Source organism: Toxotes jaculatrix, chromosome 8 (assembly GCF_017976425.1).
Source record: "Toxotes jaculatrix isolate fToxJac2 chromosome 8, fToxJac2.pri, whole genome shotgun sequence".
NCBI classification, from domain to species: Eukaryota; Metazoa; Chordata; class Actinopteri; family Toxotidae; genus Toxotes; species Toxotes jaculatrix.
Genome location: NC_054401.1, coordinates 3,110,938 through 3,133,069, shown reverse-complemented (window position 1 = coordinate 3,133,069; position 22,132 = coordinate 3,110,938). Strand labels below are relative to the sequence as shown.

At 41.2% G+C, this 22,132-nt stretch overlaps 4 protein-coding genes across 6 annotated transcripts; 2 read left to right on the top strand and 2 right to left on the bottom strand.

Moving 5' to 3' along the window:
* Positions 1 to 4,178: 4,178 nt before the first annotated feature.
* LOC121186294 (lectin BRA-3-like) lies at positions 4,179 to 7,511 on the bottom strand. Its single transcript, XM_041044984.1, has 5 exons — positions 7,490 to 7,511; positions 6,824 to 7,195; positions 5,682 to 6,026; positions 5,326 to 5,414; positions 4,179 to 4,491 (listed from the first exon to the last, which is right to left on the bottom strand). The coding sequence occupies exons 2-5, from the start codon at positions 7,059 to 7,061 to the stop codon at positions 4,387 to 4,389; spliced, it is 777 nt and encodes a 258-aa protein (XP_040900918.1). The 5' UTR covers positions 7,062 to 7,195; positions 7,490 to 7,511; the 3' UTR covers positions 4,179 to 4,386.
* Positions 7,512 to 8,646: 1,135 nt separating this feature from the next.
* LOC121186284 (C-type mannose receptor 2-like) lies at positions 8,647 to 11,381 on the bottom strand. Its single transcript, XM_041044972.1, has 6 exons — positions 11,286 to 11,381; positions 11,153 to 11,196; positions 10,591 to 10,962; positions 9,922 to 10,269; positions 9,714 to 9,808; positions 8,647 to 9,465 (listed from the first exon to the last, which is right to left on the bottom strand). Exons 2-6 carry the CDS (start codon positions 11,187 to 11,189, stop codon positions 9,364 to 9,366), a joined length of 954 nt encoding a protein of 317 aa, XP_040900906.1. The 5' UTR covers positions 11,190 to 11,196; positions 11,286 to 11,381; the 3' UTR covers positions 8,647 to 9,363.
* Positions 11,382 to 12,912: 1,531 nt separating this feature from the next.
* Positions 12,913 to 14,733, top strand: pkdc (protein kinase-like domain containing). Its single transcript, XM_041044879.1, has 3 exons — positions 12,913 to 13,097; positions 13,187 to 13,578; positions 13,819 to 14,733. Exons 2-3 carry the CDS (start codon positions 13,208 to 13,210, stop codon positions 14,462 to 14,464), a joined length of 1,017 nt encoding a protein of 338 aa, XP_040900813.1. The 5' UTR covers positions 12,913 to 13,097; positions 13,187 to 13,207; the 3' UTR covers positions 14,465 to 14,733.
* A 621-nt stretch (positions 14,734 to 15,354) lies between these two features.
* On the top strand, positions 15,355 to 21,870 carry herpud2 (HERPUD family member 2). 3 transcript variants are annotated; one of them, XM_041045042.1, is made up of 10 exons: positions 15,355 to 15,443; positions 16,304 to 16,708; positions 18,316 to 18,393; positions 18,783 to 18,890; positions 19,298 to 19,476; positions 19,562 to 19,687; positions 19,802 to 20,140; positions 20,341 to 20,452; positions 20,950 to 21,182; positions 21,287 to 21,870. In XM_041045042.1, exons 2-9 carry the CDS (start codon positions 16,562 to 16,564, stop codon positions 21,136 to 21,138), a joined length of 1,278 nt encoding a protein of 425 aa, XP_040900976.1. In that variant the 5' UTR covers positions 15,355 to 15,443; positions 16,304 to 16,561; the 3' UTR covers positions 21,139 to 21,182; positions 21,287 to 21,870. The 3 variants fall into 3 exon arrangements, with proteins under 3 accessions (XP_040900976.1, XP_040900974.1, XP_040900975.1); XM_041045040.1 differs by having other exon boundaries at positions 20,950 to 21,870; XM_041045041.1 differs by having other exon boundaries at positions 15,362 to 15,491; positions 20,950 to 21,870.
* Positions 21,871 to 22,132: the final 262 nt, after the last annotated feature.

Here is a 22,132-nt window from a genome sequence, read left to right as displayed (position 1 = left end):
TAGTCCCAGTCTTGTTCAGATCCATCTTCAGCTAGAAAAAAAATAAAATAATAATTTGATTCTTCCTGTAAATAGTTGATTATGGTTTGATGATTACACGTATGTTTCCTGACCAAAATTCCACTTCTACAGTATCAGTTGTTTCTCATTTTTATTGAATGACGAATGTCTTCTGATTAAAATGTAAGAAATCACATGAACTTTCTTATATTTTTATATCTAAAGTCAGGCATACAGCACGTTTTGTACTGCACTGGTTAGCACAATTAATCCAAAGATCTGTAAGACTCACTTTGTTCAAAATGGCTTCTAGGACTGAAGGTTGATTTACATCCAGTGCTGAGTCTTGTGGGGTGACTTTAATGAAGCTCAAGTGGGCCTCTAATATAAGGACACACACACACACACAAAGCATTTTGTTAATTTGTGCTCATTTAGCATATTTGCATCATGGGAAAAAGGAACAATGTGAAATTACAATGATATTTGAAAAAGCTTTGGCCAAAACAGAGTAGAAACAATCTAAATCAAATATCTGCTCACTGCATTCGCAGAGGAACGGGTGTTTCTCTGAACATGGCAGTCCTTCCCATCTTCCAGACTCATTCTTCAACATAGCACCACATTCTTCAGTAACGTTACTCCAGATTTTCTGATCCAAGGGCCAGTATCTGAACGAGGAGTATGTCTGGTCTGACCATTCCCAGTTGTCTCTGAAGAGGCCGATCCACACTGGATTGCTACTTGCTAGCTCTTGGACTATCTGATACTCTGCATCATTCCTCAGACTGGTCAGGTCTATGAAGGATGTTCTGCAGTAATCCTGACCAGTAGCCCAATCCGTTGCTGTTGAAGTGAAAACGTACTGATCTTGACCTTGTGTGTATTTTATAAAAAGGGGGGAAAAAAGCCTAGTTGTTATACAATATCCACAAAATCCAATATTCTTAAACAAATTCATTTTTTATGCATGCAAAACATTTAAATATCATAACTGCTATCAAAGGCTAGAAAACCTAAAATCTAGAAAATCTTAAGTCCCCCTAAACTCAAAAACATGTTTTGCAAGAAGCAGCTTACTCGTGTGTTATATGGGAACTTGAAACCTCTACTGCACATACGCTGAGAAACTGACTTTTCAGTGACGTTGGAGAAGTCAGGTACTTCCCTCCGAAGCTGGCAGAGACCAAAAACTGAGCTAAAACAGAGTCAGTGTTGGTCCCACATTCATCAGGAACACGACTCCGAAGCAAAAATAAAGTGTAAATAAGCAAAAGTTTGCTGCACGTTTGCTGTATCCACTTTGGTGACGTTATGTCAAAACTGTGCTCACAACTTGTTTCTGCTGCCCTCAGATTTTCTCAAAATTAGGTTCAAATTTGTACTACGTTTCATTAGAAACACAGCTACTGTACGTGTGTGTGTATTTTTGGATTTCACTCTCACCAGCAAGGCAAATTGAATACCGTAAGGAATCACAGGGAATTCCGTACAAAAGCCCATTTTGGTAGGCCCCACAGTGGTAAGTCGGCTTTGTATCCCACTTGAAATAACTTCTTTCTCCCTCCTTGTAGAAACCGTTGTCTGCCAGAGACCAGTGCCACGTCATAGTCGATCCTTTCTGAAGCCCTATCCACACGGCGTCATCGAATTCGCCTTCGAAAGTTGTAAGAATATTTTTCATCTCTCCCATGTTGTTTATGGTGACCAGGTCCAAACAGTTCTCTCTGCAGTAGCTCTGTGCCTCATACCAGGTTTTTGGAGTTTTCACCAAGAGGTAATGACAGTGGGAGACACATGGAAACCGAGAGCAAAGCCCTGTGGGAGAAATGAATGACATCCATTTAACAAGTATACATTGTGGTGAATCTACATATTTATGCTACTTTTCACTGGTACAAATGTTGTGCAGAACAGATTTAGACTCACGTAAAATATAAGAAGTAACACTGACCTGAGAGAAGTAGAATTAGAGATGCGATCCTTTCCATAGCTGTAATGAAGTTCATAAAAATGAGGGGATTTACTTCTTCATACTCATATCAATAACCACAGTTTTGTTGTACCCCAGAGCTACATTAGATTTCCTTTTACAATGAAATGTGTGCGTTGTCCACAACTCAAAATTTTAGTTAATTGTCATTGACTGGTAAGTTAATAGTTAAATTGTGAATTAAACCTGAAGTTTTAACTCATATTCACATCTCATCTCTACTGCTTAACCTAGGATTTTACACACATTTCAATCGTGAAGTTGCTGATGCAAAATTATTGTCAATGGCTTGTTTTACTCCAAGTGTTACCTTAAAAAAAGTGATTAAATCATGAAATAGTTTAATTGAAGTCTGAACAGCCAGCGTGGAGGTGCATTAAACTGGGGTTTCTTCCTGCTCTTCCACTGTTTTAGCTTTCTAGCAAACAGCTCTATTTATGGCTTTTTAATGAGGGTGTTTCTCTTTTTGACTTGATATACTGTTGTTTTTATGTATTTTCTAACGCCTTTATTTTATTTTTTATATTCTATCTTTATATGTACTAAATGGCTTTTACGCAATGTCGGATCTGTGTGTTAATGCCTGCAGGAATGATAAAGATTCAAGTTGAGATCTGGAAAAAAGAGTGAGAATCATGAGAATGTAGAAGAAACTTACCCAGTGTTTGGCGTGTCAGGGTCTGTTCACAGATTCTGGCTCCTCCCCTTTTGCCTGTGTATTAATCTCCAACTGACCTTTATTTTGTAAAATGTCTTTCTTTTCTTGGTTTACTCTCTGCAGTTATTACAGAAGGGCGTGCAAGAACTGGTCCAGTCTCAGCAATGAGTGCAGTGTTGTGACTGGCTGCATACATGGGTGTCCAAGAGCCTTTATTTCATTCAGAAATGGTTTCAGCGTGTATTCGCCAGGATGACCTATTTGCACAGATATTTCTTCCTCATTATGTAAAACATATGTAAACACTGGAAACCATGCTAATGCAATTGAAGGGCAAACTAAAGGTGAACTCTTAATGCTGATACCCATTGTGGTCAGATGGAACTGTTGAATAATTATTCTTCCATGAGGGTAAGAATTGATCTGGGTGTTTTGTTATTATTTTTAATGGTTTTCAAACTGCATGGGAGCATCGGACGGAGAGACATGAGGCACAGGCACTGCTCAGACCTGGCATGACAAGCAGCCATCTCTAAATACAGGTGTGAGTGCACCCAAGACACACTGGGGACGCATTTGAGAGCCGACCACTCAGACCACATACAGAGGTGGTCTGGGTCCCATGTGGCCACCTTCTTTTAGCAGTGTATACGCAAATGTGTCCTGCACCACATTTAAGGACTGAACACTCAACTGATGTCCTCTGTATACATGGAAGTACGTAGCCATCTGCTTTGTTAAAAATAGTTTGATTCCTCAACCAAACACAACGGATATGGGTGGTGGTGAAGGCCACTATGATCTTGTGTAAGTTTTGCTTGTGAACACCCGACACTAACCTTCCCAAAAATTGCCATTATCACTACAAAACACTCATAACCTCTACGTCTACATCTGCTACAAACGCGCGGAGGGATACCACCGCCATGCAGTACTTCTAGTTTCATTTATTGTTTAATCAACTCCGTGAAACTTGACTTTTGTGTGGAAAAAGGAGCAAATGTTTTTGTTGCTGGGAACCATTATGAAGTAAGCAGAGCATGAACCACATTATATTGCAAATATGTAAGAGAGTAATGAAAGTACAGTAACGCCCTGTACTTTATTCAACTTTATTCAAAAGCTTTATTTATACAGCAATTTTAAAAACAAAAGTGCTTCACATTAAAAGCATCAAACTAGTGTGATAACATGATAACAAAAAACAAAAATAAAATCCAAATAAATAACAAAGAACACCACTTGTCCTTTTGAGGGTCGCGTGGTGCCTCAGTTTTATCCTCATATACAGCCAGCGAGAAGCTTTGAGACCTCCACTCCTTTACATCGGTAGCATTTGACTGATAAGTACAGCTGTGTGTTGTCAGCATAAAAGTGAAAACATATCTTAAGATGAGAAATTAGCAGGCCCAGCACTAGCAAATCAATGGAGAATAAAACAGGACAATATATATAGTATTCCCATTAAAGGAGGTTCTCTGACTGTGATTACAGATGTTTTCTGACACAGAGGCCTGAGCATGCATAGACAAGCAACAACAACAAATACTATAAAGCAAGAAAGGGGTCACAGTAGCTTTTATATAACACGCAGTCATTGTCAGTGTCACAGGTGAGGGCTAACATGAAAGCAGATTAGTGATGCCTTGTACTATGGAAATCTCTGGCTGACTGTTTTGTTTCATGTTTGACTTTGCTATGAGTCCCAGTAGATCTGCCTCTGATTCTTCTTTCTTCAAGCGCCTTGGTGAGGCTCCTTGATAAAAACTCTTTCATCAGGATATTTTTTCCATCTTAATGTGACACCAGTCACACCTGCGCTCCTCAGCTTCTCGTTGATCTGAGGAACAGACGGAAAGAATCAGTGAATTAAATAAAAACGTTACTGGTTGTATGTGTATTTCCAGGAATATTTACAGTAGAATATCACAAAAATATGGTTTATACTGGCTGTGTGTCCCAATTCCATGCTACATACTTACTGATACAGTGTACATTGCTTCACATGTAGAAAGTGAACCTGCCACACAACTGTCTTAGAGAGTCATTAGCATGTAGTCTGTATGGACGATGGTGAAGGTTTTATCTCGTTTTTAGTCCATAAATATAATTCCTCCGTGTGTTTATGGTTGTTTGCTAACCACCTGCTAGTGCTAACTGTTAAATCTTGAAATAAAACGAGACTGTGATTTTTGAGAGGAGAAATGAAAATGGCAAAAGAAACAAAAGATGTTTAAGAGACATTTCTGCATCAGCTTGATTCTCTGTTTGAGCCACTGTTACACAACATTTGAATCAGGTCAAGTCACATAATGATGACATCTCAAGAATATGATGAAAGCAAATTAAATCTGAATTCAATTAATTACAATTAAATAATTATAATTATTCTGTAATTACCACTTGTGGTACAGTTACAGTCTTGCTTTAAACAATCAAAGTGCACAAATTCTTCTTCTTCTGGCACCTTTGGTGGTTACTGAACAGCTTCATGTTCATAAGCATCACCCTCTAGACTTGTTTATTTGCCTGTAGCCTCCAAAGCTGAGATGGACTGCACTCAGATTTGTGATCTGGCTAACAGAGATTCATGTATGTGGCTACGTTCAATCAAATGCAAATCTCATCTGTTCATTTTGGATCATCTTGTATCCAAATGTGACTTTTGACTCACTCGATTTAAGATGTCGTCTTGTACTTTATTTAGCTCCAGCGATGAGTCCTGTGAGCTGATCCTCACTTTGAAGAACTTCACAGTGGGACCTAAAGGCAGACACACACACACACGTTTCATTACATCCATCATGACAGAGTAGGATGCAAACTGAGCAGTTTATCTTTTATTCTAAAATCTAAATTTCCTGAATTTCCATACAGGTACGAATTTGTTGGTGTCACCTGCTGATTTATCACATTTCTATCATAGAGCAAAGGAACATCAGCACTGTTAAATTACAAGTACTTTACATTATGAGCTGACATCCAAACAGAGACAAGTTAGAAAGAAGCTAAATGAAGAGGTTTGCTCACAGTTACAGAGGAACTGATGCTTTTCATCACATGGTCGTTCCCCCCATCTACCAGACTCCTTTTCAAGCAAAGCAACACATGTAGTTCCAGAAAGTTCCGTATAAATTTCTTTGCTTGCTTCCCAGTATCTCAGTGAAGAGTAAGTCTGGTCCGACCATGTCCACGGGTCTCTGAAGAGGCCAACCCACACCCGCGAGTCACCGGCTACTTCCTGAATGATCTGACTTTCCACCGCATTCCTCACACTGGCCAGGTCTGTGTGATGTGTCCTGCAGTAATTTTGAGCCTCAGTCCACTTCATCATATCTGTATTGAGAACATACTGTTCTCTACCAAGTTTAGTTCCTAAATAAAATTTAAGAAAAGAGAGAAATCCCAGGCTAGTGGCATACCGTGACAGAAATGAAGCAGGTACAACTGGACATGAAGTTAGATGCTAGAAAAGATTTTCCTAAAGTAAAGTGAACTCTGACTCAGATCAGAGGCAGGTCAAGAGAAGGAGACTATAAAAAGATGAATAATACTTGTCACTACTGGTGGAAATTATACTGCAAGATGAGATATTTTGGTGGAAAACTAAAAGATCTGTGAACATTTTTCTGATACGTTCATTATCAGCGTCTTTGCGATTTGCCAAGTACACAAATTTAAAGCACATCCTCATTATGTTAAAAGGAAACCTAATTCGGTCGTAACTGCATTTCCAACAAAATGTGTTTGGTGTTGCAAATTAGTTGCATATAAATGTAGTTTCCAGGACACGGGGTTGTCATTTTAGTTAGCAGAAAGTCCCCCTGTGGAGAAAACAGACTGTGGCTCGTACAACAGGTCATGAATATCATGTCTAAGAGAAAATTCTAAATGCCAGAAATTTTCTTAAATCACTTGTTCATGCCACTTAAGAAAAAAAAATCATACGAGAGGTTCTTGTACAAAGCCTAATGTCTCAGATTCCAAGTGCCATATAGCATAGCCACCACAGCTGTACAGTACATGTGCAAGAAAACATTGCTGCTGTGCTGCTGTGTGTAAAACTAGCAAGTATAATACGTAGAGCATGTGTGTGTGTGTGTCTACAGTACACAAACTTAATTGCTTGCATTTGAATATGTGATGCCAGAGTGCAAATGTATGACACTCACCATCAAAGCAAATTGAAAATACCCATTCAGTACAGGAAACTGAAAACAGTTTCCCGTTTTTGTAATAACCGCAGTTGTTAGAAGTTTCTTGACCCCAAACTAAATAATTTCTTTCTCCCTCCTTGTAGAAATGTTTGTCCGCCAGAGACCAGTGCCAGGTGAGAGTGGTCCCCTTCCGAAGCCCTATCCATACAGAATCACTGTATTTGCCCTTGACAGCTGTGAGAACTGTCTCCATCTCTCCCAAGTCATCTATGGTGGTCAGGTCCCAACAGTTCTCTCTGCAGTAGCTTCGCGCCTCATACCAGGTTTTTGGAGTTTTCGCTAAGAAGTACTGATAATGGGAGACACATGGAGACAGAGAGCACAGCCCTGCGGGAGAAATGAATGACATCCGTTTGACAAGTACACAGTGTGATGAATCTATGTATTTATGGTTCTTTTCCATGGTGCAAATGCTATATAGACAACAGAATAAAATAAACTGAAAGAGTGGTGACAGATTTTCTCTCAAAGGAGAAGGTTGCAGGGATCTTGTTAGTCTTAGTTCTTCAGACATGGACACAGCAGAGAAACCGAGACATGACTGAACTACAACATATTTTTAATACAAACCCTTATTTAAAATAATTTAGACTCACTTAAAATATAAGAAGTAACACTGACCTGAAAGAAGTAGAACCAGATGTGCGATCCTTTTCATAGCTGTAATGAAGTTCGTAAAAATGATAACAATAATTTCAGCTGATGCTGTTTTCCAAAGTAAATCAAAGTTAAGCAGTCATCACTCTGCCAGTCTGCTATGAGAAGCTTTGTCTACCCAGGCCATTGGCTAAATTGGCTAAACTCTGACTTGTTATTGTTACCATATCCTTGAGTTGCATCCAAGCTGTTTGCATCCAGTTTTTGCTTCACAAATGAGTTTAACGCAAAGCGAAGTTCCATGAACATTTCATCCTTTCTGCTTAAGTCCACTTGATCTGCAATTTGGCATTTCCTTTAATCTTGTAGCTGTCAATTCGAAATATTGTCAGATACATTTGCCGATTAAATATATTTGTTTTAAAATGCGATTAGATTGTTGTGTAGTTTATTTACAGCCAGAATTAGGCCACATTAATGCAAAATATTTTTCTTCCTAATTGATTTACTGGACTGGGATGTCCCTTCTCCCCTAAACCATTTCAGCCAAACCCTTCCTTATTTTTAAGGAACTCTTTTAATGAACTGTAACCTTTTTCCATACCTCTGTGCCTGTATATTATTGTAAATATGGCATGAAAATGAAGTTCATTAATAAGCAACCCAAATCTTTTTTTTTTGCCAAGTATGTGTCTGTATATACAGGTATAAGTAGTTGTCAATACCTTAAAATTGATAAGTAGAATAATAGTGATTCAAAGTTACCGAATGTTTGATGAGTCTTGATTTGTCAGTGAATTAATGCATTTGCTCTTTCTCCTCTCTTTCATCTTTCTTTGTCTCCAAATGATCTCTGGAGAGAATTTTTCATTTGTTTTTCTTTCTCTCACTTGCATATAGTTGATTCAGAGACAGTTTAATTTAGACAGGTTTAGCGCCCGTTCATCACATCTGCAAATCTATGCACATGTTTCTTCCTCCAAATGCAAAACACATGGAAATCATGCATTGCGATAATACAAAGTGTATGCTAATAAATCTGAAGGGCAAGCGAAAGACGAATCCTTCGGGTAATACTAAAACATGGCTTGTTCAGAAATTTGTGATTGTGATTATTTAATATTTATTTGCTGACATTCAATTTTAAGTATTATACTGTACGCCAAGGAATAGAAACAAAATGAACTTTCTTTTTTTATTCATATTGCAAAAACATAAAGCACAAAATGGAACTGTATAGACACACGTGTATTGTACAAACAGAAATCTGTCATTGGTCTCCATTTTCTGTTCTCAGAAAGTGAGAGGGCAGTTTATTCACAGCGGGACAAAGCCCTAAGTCACTGCCAACTGGGGCCCAAAGTGACGTGAGAAATAAATAAATCAAGAAATAAATAGATAAATATGGAAAACTATCTGTACTATTCCCTCTCACTGCTGGAAGTGTAGCACAGTTAATTTCAAAGGCAGGCGTCTCATTTCTGGCTTTTAGGTGACGTTAGCTTCACGCAGTAGCTTCCGACTGGCTCGTTATAAATGAGAATCCTGTGAAGGTTGTAAATATGCACTTAATGGCTACAGACATGATGCTGTGCTAAAAGATCGGGGCTAAATACTGCCACGTCCCAGCTGAGGAGTTAGCATCCTCACCAGAGAGGACATGGAAAAGAAACAGCGCTGTTCTTGTATTGCAGTCTGGAACTAGTTAGTCCAAGTATTATATGATAAGGAAAAATTTAAGATTATACTATTTCATTCTGACATATTTATGTTTTAATTTTCAAACAGTGTAGAAAAGATGGGCAATGCTTTTTCTCCCATCATCTCTTTACTTTCAATGCCCAAAACTTTTGTACAGTTTCAAAGTCAGAGCTTGTGTTTTCTTAAAGCTGCACCTCTCAGTCTTCTGTCTTTGTCCACGGCTCCTTGATAAAAACTCTTCCGTCAGCGTGTTTCCTCCAGCGTAGACTGAAAACACCATTACTCAGCTTCAGCCTCAACTAGGGAACGGAAAACAGTTTGTTAAATGTAAGAAATATCCTCGTTTCCATTTACCGGAGCAAAACATTAGATCACAATAGAACAGAATACTTATGTAACCATGGGCATTTTTATGTCATCCTTAACAGTAAAACAAAACAAATAAAACAATTAAAAAATGATGTGTGTGTGATTTGTTGGTTACTCAATCAACTTTTTTTCCCTTTGGAATAACAGTACAGTTGTTGATCTACTGTGTAAAACTCACTTTATTCAGGATGTCATCTTGCACCGCAGGTTCATTCAGATCCAGCACTGAGTCCTGTGGCTTGATCACTATTTTAATGAACCTCCGTTTGGTTTCTAGTGTAAGTAGAAACACACACAATTTACCACAAAGACAACGAAGATAGTATCATGATTAGATTGCATATGATCTTTGAAATCAAAAGGCTTTAGCCAAGAACGTTTCTCACTGTGGCTACAGAGGAATGGAAGTGTTTCTGTACATGGCCGCTCTCCCCATCTACCAGAGTCACTCTTCAGCATAACACCGCAGTCAGTAAAAGGGGAACTCCAGACTTGTTTGTTTTCTTTCCAGTATCTGAACGAGGAGTATGACTGGTCTGACCACTCCCAGAAGTCTTTGAAGAGGCCGATCCACACTGGTGTCAGGTCATCGATTATGTCTCCGATCATCTGATACTCTGCGTCATTCCTCAAACTGGCCAGGTCTGTGTGGTGTGTTCTGCAGTAGTCTCGAGCAGCTATCCAAGTCATAGTCTCTGTAGTGGGAACGTACTGATCTCGACCTGTTTTATTGACTAAAACAAAACACAGATCAGGGGGTTAGAGGTCCACTCTTAAGTTTTAAAGTCTTGGGTTCAATTTTTTTCCAGCCACTGCACTGGATTTTTAAAATCCAACATGTAAAGACAAAGTAAGATTTAAGGACAAAGGATGGCTTGGAACTTCTGAGGATGGGCTTGATGTTCATGTTTTTGGTACCTAGAGCATCAAAGCCAATCCTGTCCAGTCCAGTGTGTCCCTCCCCCTCCAGAGAGAATATGTGTGTGTATGTGTGTGTGTGTGTGTGTGTGAGAGAGAGAGAGAGAGAGAGACCAGAGCACAAATGAATAACTCACCATCAAAGCACAATGACAGTTTCCTGTATGTGCAGGAATCTGTATCTAGTTTCCCTCCTTTATAAAATGCACAGTTGTATCTATCGTCTGTCGTCCAAATGAAATAATTTCTTTCCCCCTGCTTGTACAAATCTTCGTCCGCCAGAGACCAGTGCCACCTTATAGTCGTCCCTTCCCTCAGCCCTATCCACACAGCATCATCGTATTGGTCTTCAACAGTTTTAAGCACCGTTTCCATCTCTTCCATGTTGTTTATGGTGGCCAGGTCTAAATATGTCTCTCTGCAGTAGCTCTGTGCCTCTTCCCAGGTTTTGGGGGTTTTGACTAGGAAAAACTTCGACTGGGGTTCACATGAAGATAGAGAACACAGCCCTGTGGGAGAAAAGTCATGAGGATGCTATAATCTTGTACAACCATCGAAAAGAAAGCAATTGAAAAGGCTAATGACAAACAAAACCTGTCAAGTGACAGGGAGGCAGTGATGTTGCCAGTTTAAGCTCTTTAGACAAGAACACTGTCACATGAATTTACACAGATGCAAAATAAAATCAGTAGCACAAACCTGACAGAAGTAGAGTTAGATGTATGATCCCTTCCATGCCTTTTCTGATGTGGGGGAAAAATATTTACAGTTTTACAGAAAAACTATCTCCAAATATGTATGTATGATGACAGAGCATGTTGAATAGACTTACCTAATGTTTGGTGAGTCTTGATCTGCCTTTGGATTGTTGCATTCACTCGGGCTCCTCTCTTTCCTGTGTATTTATCTCTGAATGATCTGAATTCCCTTCTCCGAGCTACACAAATGGTGAAAGTCTGCCCTGGTGAAGAAAAAAATAGAAGAAGAAGATGAGAGAAATTCCCGCCCGTCTTTGAAATTAAAATGTTTTTGTTGCGCAATATGTAAAACACATGCATCCTACGCTGTAGGAAGACACATGCAAACTTCAATCTAATGCCATTTGAAGGGCAAACTAAAGGTGAGTGCAAATCATAGGCTGTATATAAAATGCTTAAACCCACTCTTCTGCTTACTGCAAAGATGTTCTGTGTACTTCAAGGTGTAGAAACAACAGTTATTTCATTTGAAATTGCATTTGATGATATCACATAGACCAGGGGTCTCCAACCTTTTATCTTCCCTGAGCTACTTTTACACAATGAAAGTGCCGGAGAGCCAATCATGTTTAGTAACAATTATTCACATAGCAAATGTCCATACTGAACAAGTGAATACTTGCATATAACACATTGAAAAATGTTAAAACAGAACACATATTGTGTTTAAAAACTTTCATTCATGAACATGTTCATATTACTTCTTATATATATAATAATGTCTGTCAGTGAGAAGGCTGGCACTGCATGGATTCAACCAGAGAGCTGTATGCGGGAGTGTATCCACTGAGGTTCACTCTGATGGAGTCATTTAAATGCTCGTCTGTCAGTCTGGTTCTGAACTTAATGACTTAATGACATTTATGTCAGAAAAGGCAGATTCACAAAGATACGTCGATCCAAATAAAGCCGCCATTTTCAGAGCAGCCTGGTGAAGATTTTTTTTTATAATCTTCTGGCTGCACCAAACTCCAGAAATGTTGTGAATGCTGCGGGGATTTTAGCTGGACATCATTTTGGAGGTTTATGACCTCCATCTCGAAGTTGCCGTGTACTTTGGTGAAATGCCGTTCCACGTGGTAGACACACACACCCACACACACACACTTGTCGTTCACATTTGGGAAACAGAAGTCCGTTTCCCACGCTTCGTGGAAATAATACCTTTTTTGCCTTTTACTGGCGTGATCGAAATCTGCCGCCGCCATTGTTGCTAGCCTAGCATGCTAACTGTCTGGTACTGCTCAGTCTGCTCCCCCTGACCCCGCTCCAATGACAGACCGCAGCACAGCGCAGATGTTTGATTGACAGCTAGTTGACAAACAAGCGTTTCATCTCGGGAGGGGGCGGGACACTTGCAATTTTAATTGGTTATTAATTTAGACCGACTTTAGCAAGTGACAAATCAAACTTGTTCTTATATTATTGACACATTTGGCGAGCTACTGGGAAGGGCCTGGTGAGCGACGGGTTGGAGACACCTGACAGATGATATTGCAGACTGTGCAATGTGGTATAAGTCTGAATTGCCGGCAATGCAAAGTGGGCGATCTGGTAATGCCCCCTATTTAAAAATGTGTTTGTGCACTCCAGTCCAGCAGGGGGCAGTGGTACTACTCATGTGGCTGACTTTATTTCATGTCTGTATCTTTAAACACCACTCAGAGGACCGCAGAGAGTACTTCCTGTTATCTAGCCGTTTTAGACACATTTAGCATGAAAGCAAAGGGTCAAGTAAAGCGTTTATATTCGGTTTTGGCACATTTGATAGGGTAGTAGTGTTAGTTAGGAATTCAGTTTAATTGGTTTAAAGCTTATATGTCATAGTATCATCTTCTGAATGTGTGTGTGTGAAAAAGAAACAGGCTTGATCCTCTGTGAATAAGGTAAGTGACACAGAATAGTGACCAAACACCAATTATAACACAGTTATCAGTAGACAAGAACTGACACAATGCTTTCTCTTCAACTGCAGGGCTCAGCACTGACCTGAGAAATGAAACAGGAGTACCAGGATCTCATCCTGCAGGTGTGTGGGGCCTCATCTCTGCGCGTTGGTGCAAAGATCCAGACCCTGTGGAGCGGTTATGGGGAGATAGTCAGGCTACACCTGGAGGGCTGCGACCGGCCCTCTGTGGTCGTCAAACATGTCAAGTTTCCAGAGGAGGCCGAGCATCCAGGTGGCTGGAACACAGATCGCTCTCACAGGCGTAAAGTGAGATCCTATCAGGTGGAGACTCACTGGTACCAGAACTATTCCACCAGTCCGAGCTGCCGCATTCCTGCCTGCCTGGCTGCCTGTTCCCATGGAGACGAGATGCTGATCGTGCTGGAGGATCTGGATGTGGCTGGTTATGATCAGAGAAGGTATTACCACAAAATGACATATGAAATACTGAGTAATCTGTGGCTCTGTAAAATGTTGGGCATCAAATGAATGGAAAAGTTCTAAATTTCCAATTAAAACATTTTTGTCAGTGCTGAAAAAATTTATTTTGACAGGATCGATGTCCACAAAACATCCAAACAGAGGGAACAGTATGACTGTTGCCAAGATTTAAGAAATATTTATTATACATACTATATGTATTTTTTTTTCCTTTGTAGAACCAGCGTGAAAGACAGAGAGATAAGGGCTTGCCTTAGCTGGCTTGCTCATTTCCATGCTCTGTTCCTGGGTGTGGCACCAGAGGGGCTTTGGCCTGTCGGTACTTACTGGCACCTGGAGACCCGGCCAGATGAGCTGGAGGCCATGGATGACGCAGAGCTAAAAGCAGCAGCCGGTGACATTGACAGGATGCTCAATGAATGTTGCTTCAAGACCGTTGTTCATGGAGACGCCAAGTTAGCCAACTTCTGTTTTTCCCAGAGTGGACAGGACGTTGCAGCTGTAGACTTTCAGTATGTTGGTGGGGGTTGTGGGATGAAAGATGTGGTGTATTTTTTAGGAAGCTGCATGGAGGAAAAGGAGTGCGAAAAGAGGGTGCAAGGCTTACTTGACTACTATTTCACAGAATTAAAGCTAGCTGTGAAAAAAGATGTGGACTTTGCTTCCCTAGAGAAAGAGTGGAGGGAGATGTTTGCATTTGCCTGGACAGATTTTCATCGTTTTCTGTTGGGGTGGATGCCTGGACACTGGAAGATCAACAGGTACAGTAAACAGCTGACCAAGGAGGTGTTACGCAAACTTAAACTGTACCAAAAACTTCAAACATCAGACAACCAGATAAGTAAGGGTGTGGCTGAGAGATGATCACCTGGAAATCTGTATGTTGAAAAATAAATCATCCACAAACACATACTCAAGCCTGTTTACTGCGAGGAAGTGTCCCACTGCACAAAGACACGTCCAAACGACGTCTTTTCAACGTCGTTTTTGCACGTCCAATTTTGGTCCCCCTGAAGATGCAGACTGAGCCGTACAGGAAACGGCTCCACCTTTTGGAAACATCTAAGACTACAGTTATACACAGAGGTTTACAGTAAATCACAATTCAATCCCCACTCATTTATTTCCATTTTTATTTTTGTTAATCACTGGCACAAACATGTCACTAATAAAGCTTTTGACTTCTGTTGAATTTCCTGCCAAGGAACATGAATTTAATGGCTTGCATGTGGACATTGCTTCAGTGTTGTGCATCAGTTGAAGCCAACATGCTTTACTTTTGATTGTCTGCCAAAACTAAATGAAAGTGATAGTCAATAACTACCAGTAACAGAAAAATAAAAATAAATAAATATAAAAATAATAAATTACACAGCCCACCTTGCTTGGGTCTGTACCACAACAAATATACAACAGTAGAAATATAAAACAATAAAACTGAATGTGTTTTGAGGTAAAAATCCAACCAGAACCACTTATACTGAAAACAGAAAAGAAGACAATATACAAAAGCTGTGATAACATTCTCCACAATGGATAATCAGTCCTGAGTGACTGCTGTGTATCCTCCACCTCCACTTCTTTGAGAGGTGGAGGATGCATCCTTATGAAGTCCTCTGTGGCTGTGTCATCAAACTTCATGACTCCATCTGTGTTAACAGTAACGGTAGTTAAACTCGGACTAGAAATGGCCTGTCTTTCCGGCTTTTTTTTTTTTTTTGTCTGATCAGCTGTTGTGAAGAGGATGATGACGTGTTTCCGCTCTCACACCCGACATTACAACAACAAGGCAGGCGAGCCGAGCTGGGACGGAGAGAGGCGACGGCACCAGGAGAGTAAACAGGTAGAAGAAGAAAGCTCTGGTGGCGACACCCCGGCTTCAGCTTATACGGTTAGACTGTTAGATGTGTTGTCACCGCGGAAACGGGCATGTTAGTCTGAACCAATTGCTAGCAAACCTCAGCGAAGCTAACGTTAGCCGACGAGCTAACCCTGCTACCTTGGCTTCATGACAAGGGTCAGGGTATATAAACAGAGCTGCCCGGAGTGACCTGCCTTATAAAGCTAGTTTACACAGTGCATTTGTCAGCTGGTGAACACGGGGGCTTAATTAGTCAACAGAGTAGTTAGCTAAGTTAACTCTGCATCACGTAGCTTTACCGGGCATGATTCTCAGTTGTTTTGACAGTTTACTGTAAAAATGATGCAACAGGGCAGGTGTCAGGAAGTGTGAACTCAAACTCTTAAACCCCCCCTCCAGCAGAGGGTGCTTGGATTTGATGCTTGAATATTTATGCCAGCTAAGTACAGATAAGTTATTATACCATAAGTTACAAAGGGCTTCCAATAACGATTATTTCATTTTATTGATTCATCTTATAATGATTTTTCCGATTAATCGAAAAGTAGTTTGGGCTGTCAAACATCAGAAAATAGTGAAAAATGACCATAATAATAATTTCTCCTAAGTCCAAGGTGATATTTTCAGATAGGATATTCTGTTTACTACAGTGTAAAACTGGAGTAGTAGAAGTGGCATTTGCTTTAAGATGCACAGCTGCCAATCCCATCATCAGTTAATCAACTCTCATCTCTAACCTTTTTTGTATATATTAATATCAGGTTAATTTGCCACCTGCAATCCAACAGTGATTCTGTCTAATTAGCCAAGACACTCACATTCTTCCTTTTTTTTTCCACCAGAAATCCGAGAGCTGTCACCACACAAGAAGTGTGTGAAATAAATTATATTGGAAACCACGAGCAGATCTACAGATGAAGCGGATGTTGTAGAGGGGGAACTCCATCCCCCAGTTACGGCAGGGACAGATTTAGGTGTTTTGGTGAATCCAGAATGGAGAAGGTTTGAGGAAGTTTTCTCCTCAGGTGAGTCCTGAGTTGTGATACTAAGCTCTCCAGAGCTCAGGTTCTTCAGAGCCCACCCTGCTAGTAATATGAACCATGGACTCTGGGGCAGTTGATAGTCCTGTAACCCTGGTCATTAAGGCCCCCAACCAGAAGTATGAAGACCAGACCATTAACTGCTTCCTCAACTGGACCGTGGAGAGGCTGAAGAGTCACATCTCCAACGTGTACCCCAGCAAGCCGGTACGTAGCTCTGACGTTTTATAGTTTTACTTGAAAAGGAGTTTAAAATGGCTCCAGGAGGGGTTCCTTTAAGTTTATGATGATGTTTAGGTGGATTCGATGCATTTGGTCTTAGATTAAAGTTTACAAAAAGATGAATGTAGGGCTGGAAATAAAAATTATTGTTATCAATTTGTTTGCCAGTTTATTTCTTACTTTTAAGAAGCTGGAACTATCAAATATTTAGCATTTTTGCTTAAGTAATTACTTAAACTGCTAACTAATGAATCGTTATGGTTGTAGACAAATGTCTATTCACTGTTTAACAGACCACTAATCCTCTGTACAGGTGATAGATGGCTTCAGAGGTCTGTAGTTTCACTTTTTAAGGACAAAGTAGCTTCTAACAGTATATTCCAAATGGAAGTAGTTTTTAAAGTGGGGGGAAAAACCCTTTCCAACTCCTCCGGCAACATAATCCACTTCTCTCAAAAGTATGCTTAGCGTGTTCCAAACAATCACATGACTAAATACAATACACCAGTCTTTATCCTGTGTAACGACTCTTTTGCAGTTGTTAACCGGTGCATTGTGTTGCACACAACAGAGCACCTGCCCCCTGTTCATACGGTTGGTAAAAAGAAAAATAATCTTAAAGTTTTGTATTTAAAATAGGGACCACTGCAGTGTTAAAGATAAGTTCTTAATTTGCTTGTTAACACTGAAATGTACATGCATGTTCCTGTATGTTCAGATTTCAAATTGCAGCATATTCAAAATGAAAAGAAGAAATGTTTCAGAATCAGTTAAAACCGTGATAAAAATGGATGTTATGTTTGTGGACTAGGATCTTACTGGCCCAGTCAGGACTACTTTTCTAGTTTTAATGTAGTACCTCACTAGTCAATGCTGGTCTGTCCTAATACTCAGTACAGAAGTGCTTATTCAAATGTGTTGATTTGACTACGTTGCTACAACAGAGACAAAGTTTGGAGAGACGTGACTCAAACATTTCCTCTTCCTCCCTTATAACAAATCCCTCATGTAGAAGAACAGATGTAGCACACAGAAATACGACATTTTCTCTGTGTCGTCAGTGAGAATGAGGGGAAAACCTTTGAGTTTCTGTTATTGTTATACTTTGCTTTGGTTTCCAGTTTTCCATTGTGGTCAAGCGTCCCTTCTAAAATGACACAAAGAGCCTCCGCTGAGGAGAAGTGAGAGAGAATATGATTGGACACACTGAGAACGCTTTTAGTAAGATTTAAAATCTAATCTAGCCCAGCAGTCTAATCTAATCCAAAGGTGCCTGATCGCTTTACACCCATTAAGGACTTGACACATGGGATAACATACTATAACACAACAAGGTCTTAGCCCTCTCACAGATGGAGGTAAAAACATTAGAGCCTACTAGAGAATGTTTACTTGAAAGGCTCATGTTTCTGCTCTGCGTTGTCATGCAGGATTACTGTGGGCAGGTCACACAGGTAGTATGTCCTCAAAACACATTTGCCTGTTGCTGTTTGTGTGTTTTGATAATAAATGAAGACACATTTTACACTGCGTCACTGTCTATGCACTGGTCATTTCCTTGTCCCCATCATATGATGCTGTTTGTGTTGTAGCTGTCCAAAGACCAGCGGCTGGTGTACTCAGGAAGGCTCCTTCAAGACCACCTGCAGCTCAGAGATGTGCTTAGAAAGGTGAATAATGTTCTCCTACAAGACACTGTGAGAAGTGTTAGTAATCTGTCCAGAACATGTGTGTCTGTCTGTCTGTCTGTCTGTCTCTCCGTCTGTCTGTCTGTTTGAGCACACGCAGCTTGTGCACATGTCTTTGTGTGCGTGCAACTGTGGGGGAACTGAAACACGCTGCCTGGGAAACAATAGCTGATCTGATGTGTTTTAGAAACAAAGGGTGAGCTTTGTGTCTAAATTCTGGCCATTTCCACGCTAATCCTTTCTCTCTCTCTCTATTTCTTGTTTTATCTCTCTGCTCCGTTGCTGCCTTCACCACCACCTCCTCCTCCTTCTCTTTTTCCTTCTCTTCCTCCCACATCTCCGGCTTGTGTCCCGAACCTATCGACCCACAGCAGGATGAATACCACATGATGCATCTAGTGTGTGCCTCGCACAGTCCCCCAGGCTCGCCCATGCCTCGGAGCCCCTCCATGGCCAACTCTCCTGCCTCTGACGCCAGCGTGAGTAGGCCGACACGGCACTCCCCATGTTCTCCTCTCGTGGGCCTCAAACAGCGTCTGTACGACAGCGTTGTGGTTTTAAGCCGAGGCTCATTACATGACACGTACAGGCAGAACATGGTGAATTGTTGACAGACATTTTTGAGAGCTGCTGAGCCTTGATGACTTCCACCTGTTTGATGTAGTTCTGGAGTCAAAATGTCTGGATCTGTGCTCGATGCAAGCTTTAATCACTGTTGTCGTTTGTGTTGGTACTTTGAACTTTGCACACTCACACACTTTGCACAGCCTCCACTACCTGTGAAAGTTTTCAGCTCAATCTGAATACAACTTCATAAAAACATTCTGATTCCATGTATTGTGTATTAATGATTGGCGATGGTTGGTGTTTTTATCTCATCACTCAGAGTTCAGACAGTGCCGGCTCCACCTCCCCTGCCACCATGCCAAATCAGGGCAGTCAGCCAGCCTCTTCCTCCTCCTCCTCCTCCTCCTCACCTTCTGTCCCAGGAAGTTATGATGGGCTGAGGTATCGCGGCGGCTTCCCCCAGTACAACCCTCAGAGCCCCCCCGGTGTCCCTCAGTGGTGAGCAAGTCTCTGATAACTGTTAATATGACTGTTGTTCAGTAGGTCACAGTTGAGTAGACGTTTGCCCTTATTTCTTGTACAGGCCAGATGGAGCCCAGGTCCCTTTACAAGGCGGCCTCCCTGCCAACGTGCCGCCTCACCCCATGTACATGCCCATGCAAATGCTGTGGTGGCAGCAGATGTACGCTCGCCATTACTACATGCAATAGTAAGTTAAAGAAATGTCAGATCTTCTCTTTTCACCTTCTTCCGTTCAAATGCAAACTTAAGGTTCTGTTCTGTCTCTTCTTCCTCCCTCTCTTCACCTCCTCCACTTCCTCAGCCAAGCAGCAGTAGCCGCCTCTCAGCCTTCCAGCACCTCCGCTCCCCCACCCCCCTCGTTCACCCCCCATCAGCCCGCCCATCAGCCCAATGAAGCCGTGCAGCCCCCGCTGGGACCTAATCCGGCCCCCAACCCTTTACCAGAGAACCAGCCAGCCAACCCCAACATCCAGATGAATGCGCAGGGCGGGGCGGTGCTAAACGATGATGAGCTGAACCGTGATTGGCTGGACTGGTTGTACACGGTGTCTCGCGCTGGCGTCCTGCTCAGCATCGTCTACTTCTACTCCTCCTTTAGTCGCTTCGTCATGGTGGTTGGCGCGATGCTTCTCGTCTACCTGTGAGTCAGTGCTGCAGACAATAATGTGTCAGTTCACAGTTTGACAGCCAGTGTCTTTTTTTTAATTTCGAGCACTTTTGTAGCCCTGACAGTAGCACAGAGTAGCCGTTTGAAAGGTCCTTAGACATATGAATTTTAAAGATTTAAAGATTTAAAGAAGAAAATTTTTAACCCAGTATTTTTGTTTGTGTTTCCTTTAGGCACCAGGCTGGTTGGTTTCCCTTCAGACCGGAGCAACAGAACCTTAGAGCAGGAGAAAGGGCTGGGGCTCCTCAGGAGGAGGCAGAGAGACATCAGGACATACAGGAAATGGTGAGCTTGAGTATGATGGCGTGTCCCAAATTCATACTAGAAACAATTTAGGTTTTTAGTGTGTGGTGTGTTCACAGTGGAAAAGTGAGGCAAAATGTTGGTCTGTGGGAGAAAACCTTGCAAAGCTGTGACAGTTTACTGTGTAATTTACCTGTTTTTCCAGTGATGACTTCTAAGACTGACAACTGAGGAAGATTTGTCTGTGTAAGGACTATTATCAGCTGCAACATGACAAATACATGCTTATTTATTTTTCCACATCAGTCATTGTCCGTGATCCAGGTGTCTGTTCTGTTTGTTGTGGTATGCAAAGGACTTCACTGTAATTTACCTGCACCTGTCCGAAATACACAGACTGCAGAGGATACCTATGAACTGCAGTTTAATCCTCTGCCTTTGGCTAAACCACTTATGTTTAGCCAAATGTGATAATACTGTCCTCAGTATTATCTGAGTTTATCTAACTCTATGCTTCCCTCTGTCCATCTGTGTCCCAGGAACGTCTGATGGATGAAGGGGTGGAGGACGATGACAGCGGTGAGGAAGGGGGTGGAGGCCCTGAGGACCAGGCCCAGGCTGCTGGTGCTGCTCTCCCTGAGCCAAGCTTCCTCACCACCGCGTGGTCCTTCATCAGCACCTTCTTCACCTCATTAATCCCAGAGGGACGGCCCCACCCGGCCAACTAGGTAGACCCCCTACCTCTCAAAACCCCTCTTCCTCCTGCCAGCAGGTATAGCTCTACAGTAAATCCCACCCTTATCATTATGGTCCTAAATACCCCATTTACTTCAAAACTGTCTGGTCAAACACCGGTCAAATACTCTTTTGTTCCAGACCGCCCGGTACAAACCCTGCCACTCGGCTACAAACCTCCTACATGCTGCCAACAAACGGACGGATATTTAAAACAGACCACTCTGCAGTTTAAGAGCAGATGCTGTGGAGCTCCGTGGGGGTTTAGGGGAATAAATGTTTAGAGTTTTTAGAAAAGAAATATCACGCTGTGTTAATGGAGTAAGTGCTTCAGCAGTGAAAGTTTTTTTTTTTTTTTCCTTTCATTGATCGTGAATTCATTGAGACGTGGTGATGGCGAGAGATACTGGAGGGAGCTGTCTTCCATTTTAAGAAGTGATAAGGTCATGTTTTTGAAACTTTTCAAATGAGGAATGTGACCCAGATCACAGGAAAAAAAAAAAGGAATCTCCCTGAAATGACAGGGAGATGTGTGTCCTTAACAAATGAAATCCACATCCCGAAAGACATTTTCATGTATGCTCTCGATGTGCATATATACATTGCAGCTACCGAAGCACATTGTTTTCCCACTTTGTGTATTTACACATGTAATTTACTCATGTAAGTATATGCATCTTTAATTCCTGAATATATGCTTTTTTGAATAAAAAAATCTTGCTGCAGTTTGACTTTGCTGTTTTACTTTCTGTACTTTATTCTGTAGTTTTTCAGATGTACTGCAGGTGGCAGCATTCACACACAGATGTTAGAGTTCACACTTCGATGAGTTAGTTCTTCATGTTTAGTAAATCTGCAGTTTACAGTAGTTATTGTGTCGCATCTTTTTCATTTCCAGTTGTCAACCAGTGACATTGATTGCTTACAATGCTATCTATGGAGTAACAGGCTCAAATGGTAAAACAGAAATGCAAATAGTGAACAAAG

What these genes read in the sequence shown, in the direction of transcription:
- LOC121186294 (XM_041044984.1), bottom strand. Translation starts at nt 7,061, where the DNA reads ATGGAGACAGTTCTCACAGCTGTCAAGGGCAAATACAGTGATTCTGTA. An exon ending in ATTTTCAATTTGCTTTGATG is followed by an intron (nt 6,027 to 6,823) that starts GTGAGTGTCATA and finishes AATTTTATTTAG; the next exon opens with GAACTAAACTTGGTAGAGAA. An exon ending in GCATCAGTTCCTCTGTAACT is followed by an intron (nt 5,415 to 5,681) that starts GTGAGCAAACCT and finishes GTCTGCCTTTAG; the next exon opens with GTCCCACTGTGAAGTTCTTC.
- LOC121186284 (XM_041044972.1), bottom strand. Translation starts at nt 11,189, where the DNA reads ATGGAAGGGATCATACATCTAACTCTACTTCTGTCAG. An exon ending in ACTGTCATTGTGCTTTGATG is followed by an intron (nt 10,270 to 10,590) that starts GTGAGTTATTCA and finishes GTTTTGTTTTAG; the next exon opens with TCAATAAAACAGGTCGAGAT. An exon ending in TCCATTCCTCTGTAGCCACA is followed by an intron (nt 9,809 to 9,921) that starts GTGAGAAACGTT and finishes TACTTACACTAG; the next exon opens with AAACCAAACGGAGGTTCATT.
- pkdc (XM_041044879.1), top strand. Translation starts at nt 13,208, where the DNA reads ATGAAACAGGAGTACCAGGATCTCATCCTGCAGGTGTGTGGGGCCTCA. An exon ending in GCTGGTTATGATCAGAGAAG is followed by an intron (nt 13,579 to 13,818) that starts GTATTACCACAA and finishes TTTCCTTTGTAG; the next exon opens with AACCAGCGTGAAAGACAGAG.
- herpud2 (XM_041045042.1), top strand. Translation starts at nt 16,562, where the DNA reads ATGGACTCTGGGGCAGTTGATAGTCCTGTAACCCTGGTCATTAAGGCC. An exon ending in CCCCCCGGTGTCCCTCAGTG is followed by an intron (nt 19,477 to 19,561) that starts GTGAGCAAGTCT and finishes TTTCTTGTACAG; the next exon opens with GCCAGATGGAGCCCAGGTCC. An exon ending in GCGATGCTTCTCGTCTACCT is followed by an intron (nt 20,141 to 20,340) that starts GTGAGTCAGTGC and finishes TGTTTCCTTTAG; the next exon opens with GCACCAGGCTGGTTGGTTTC.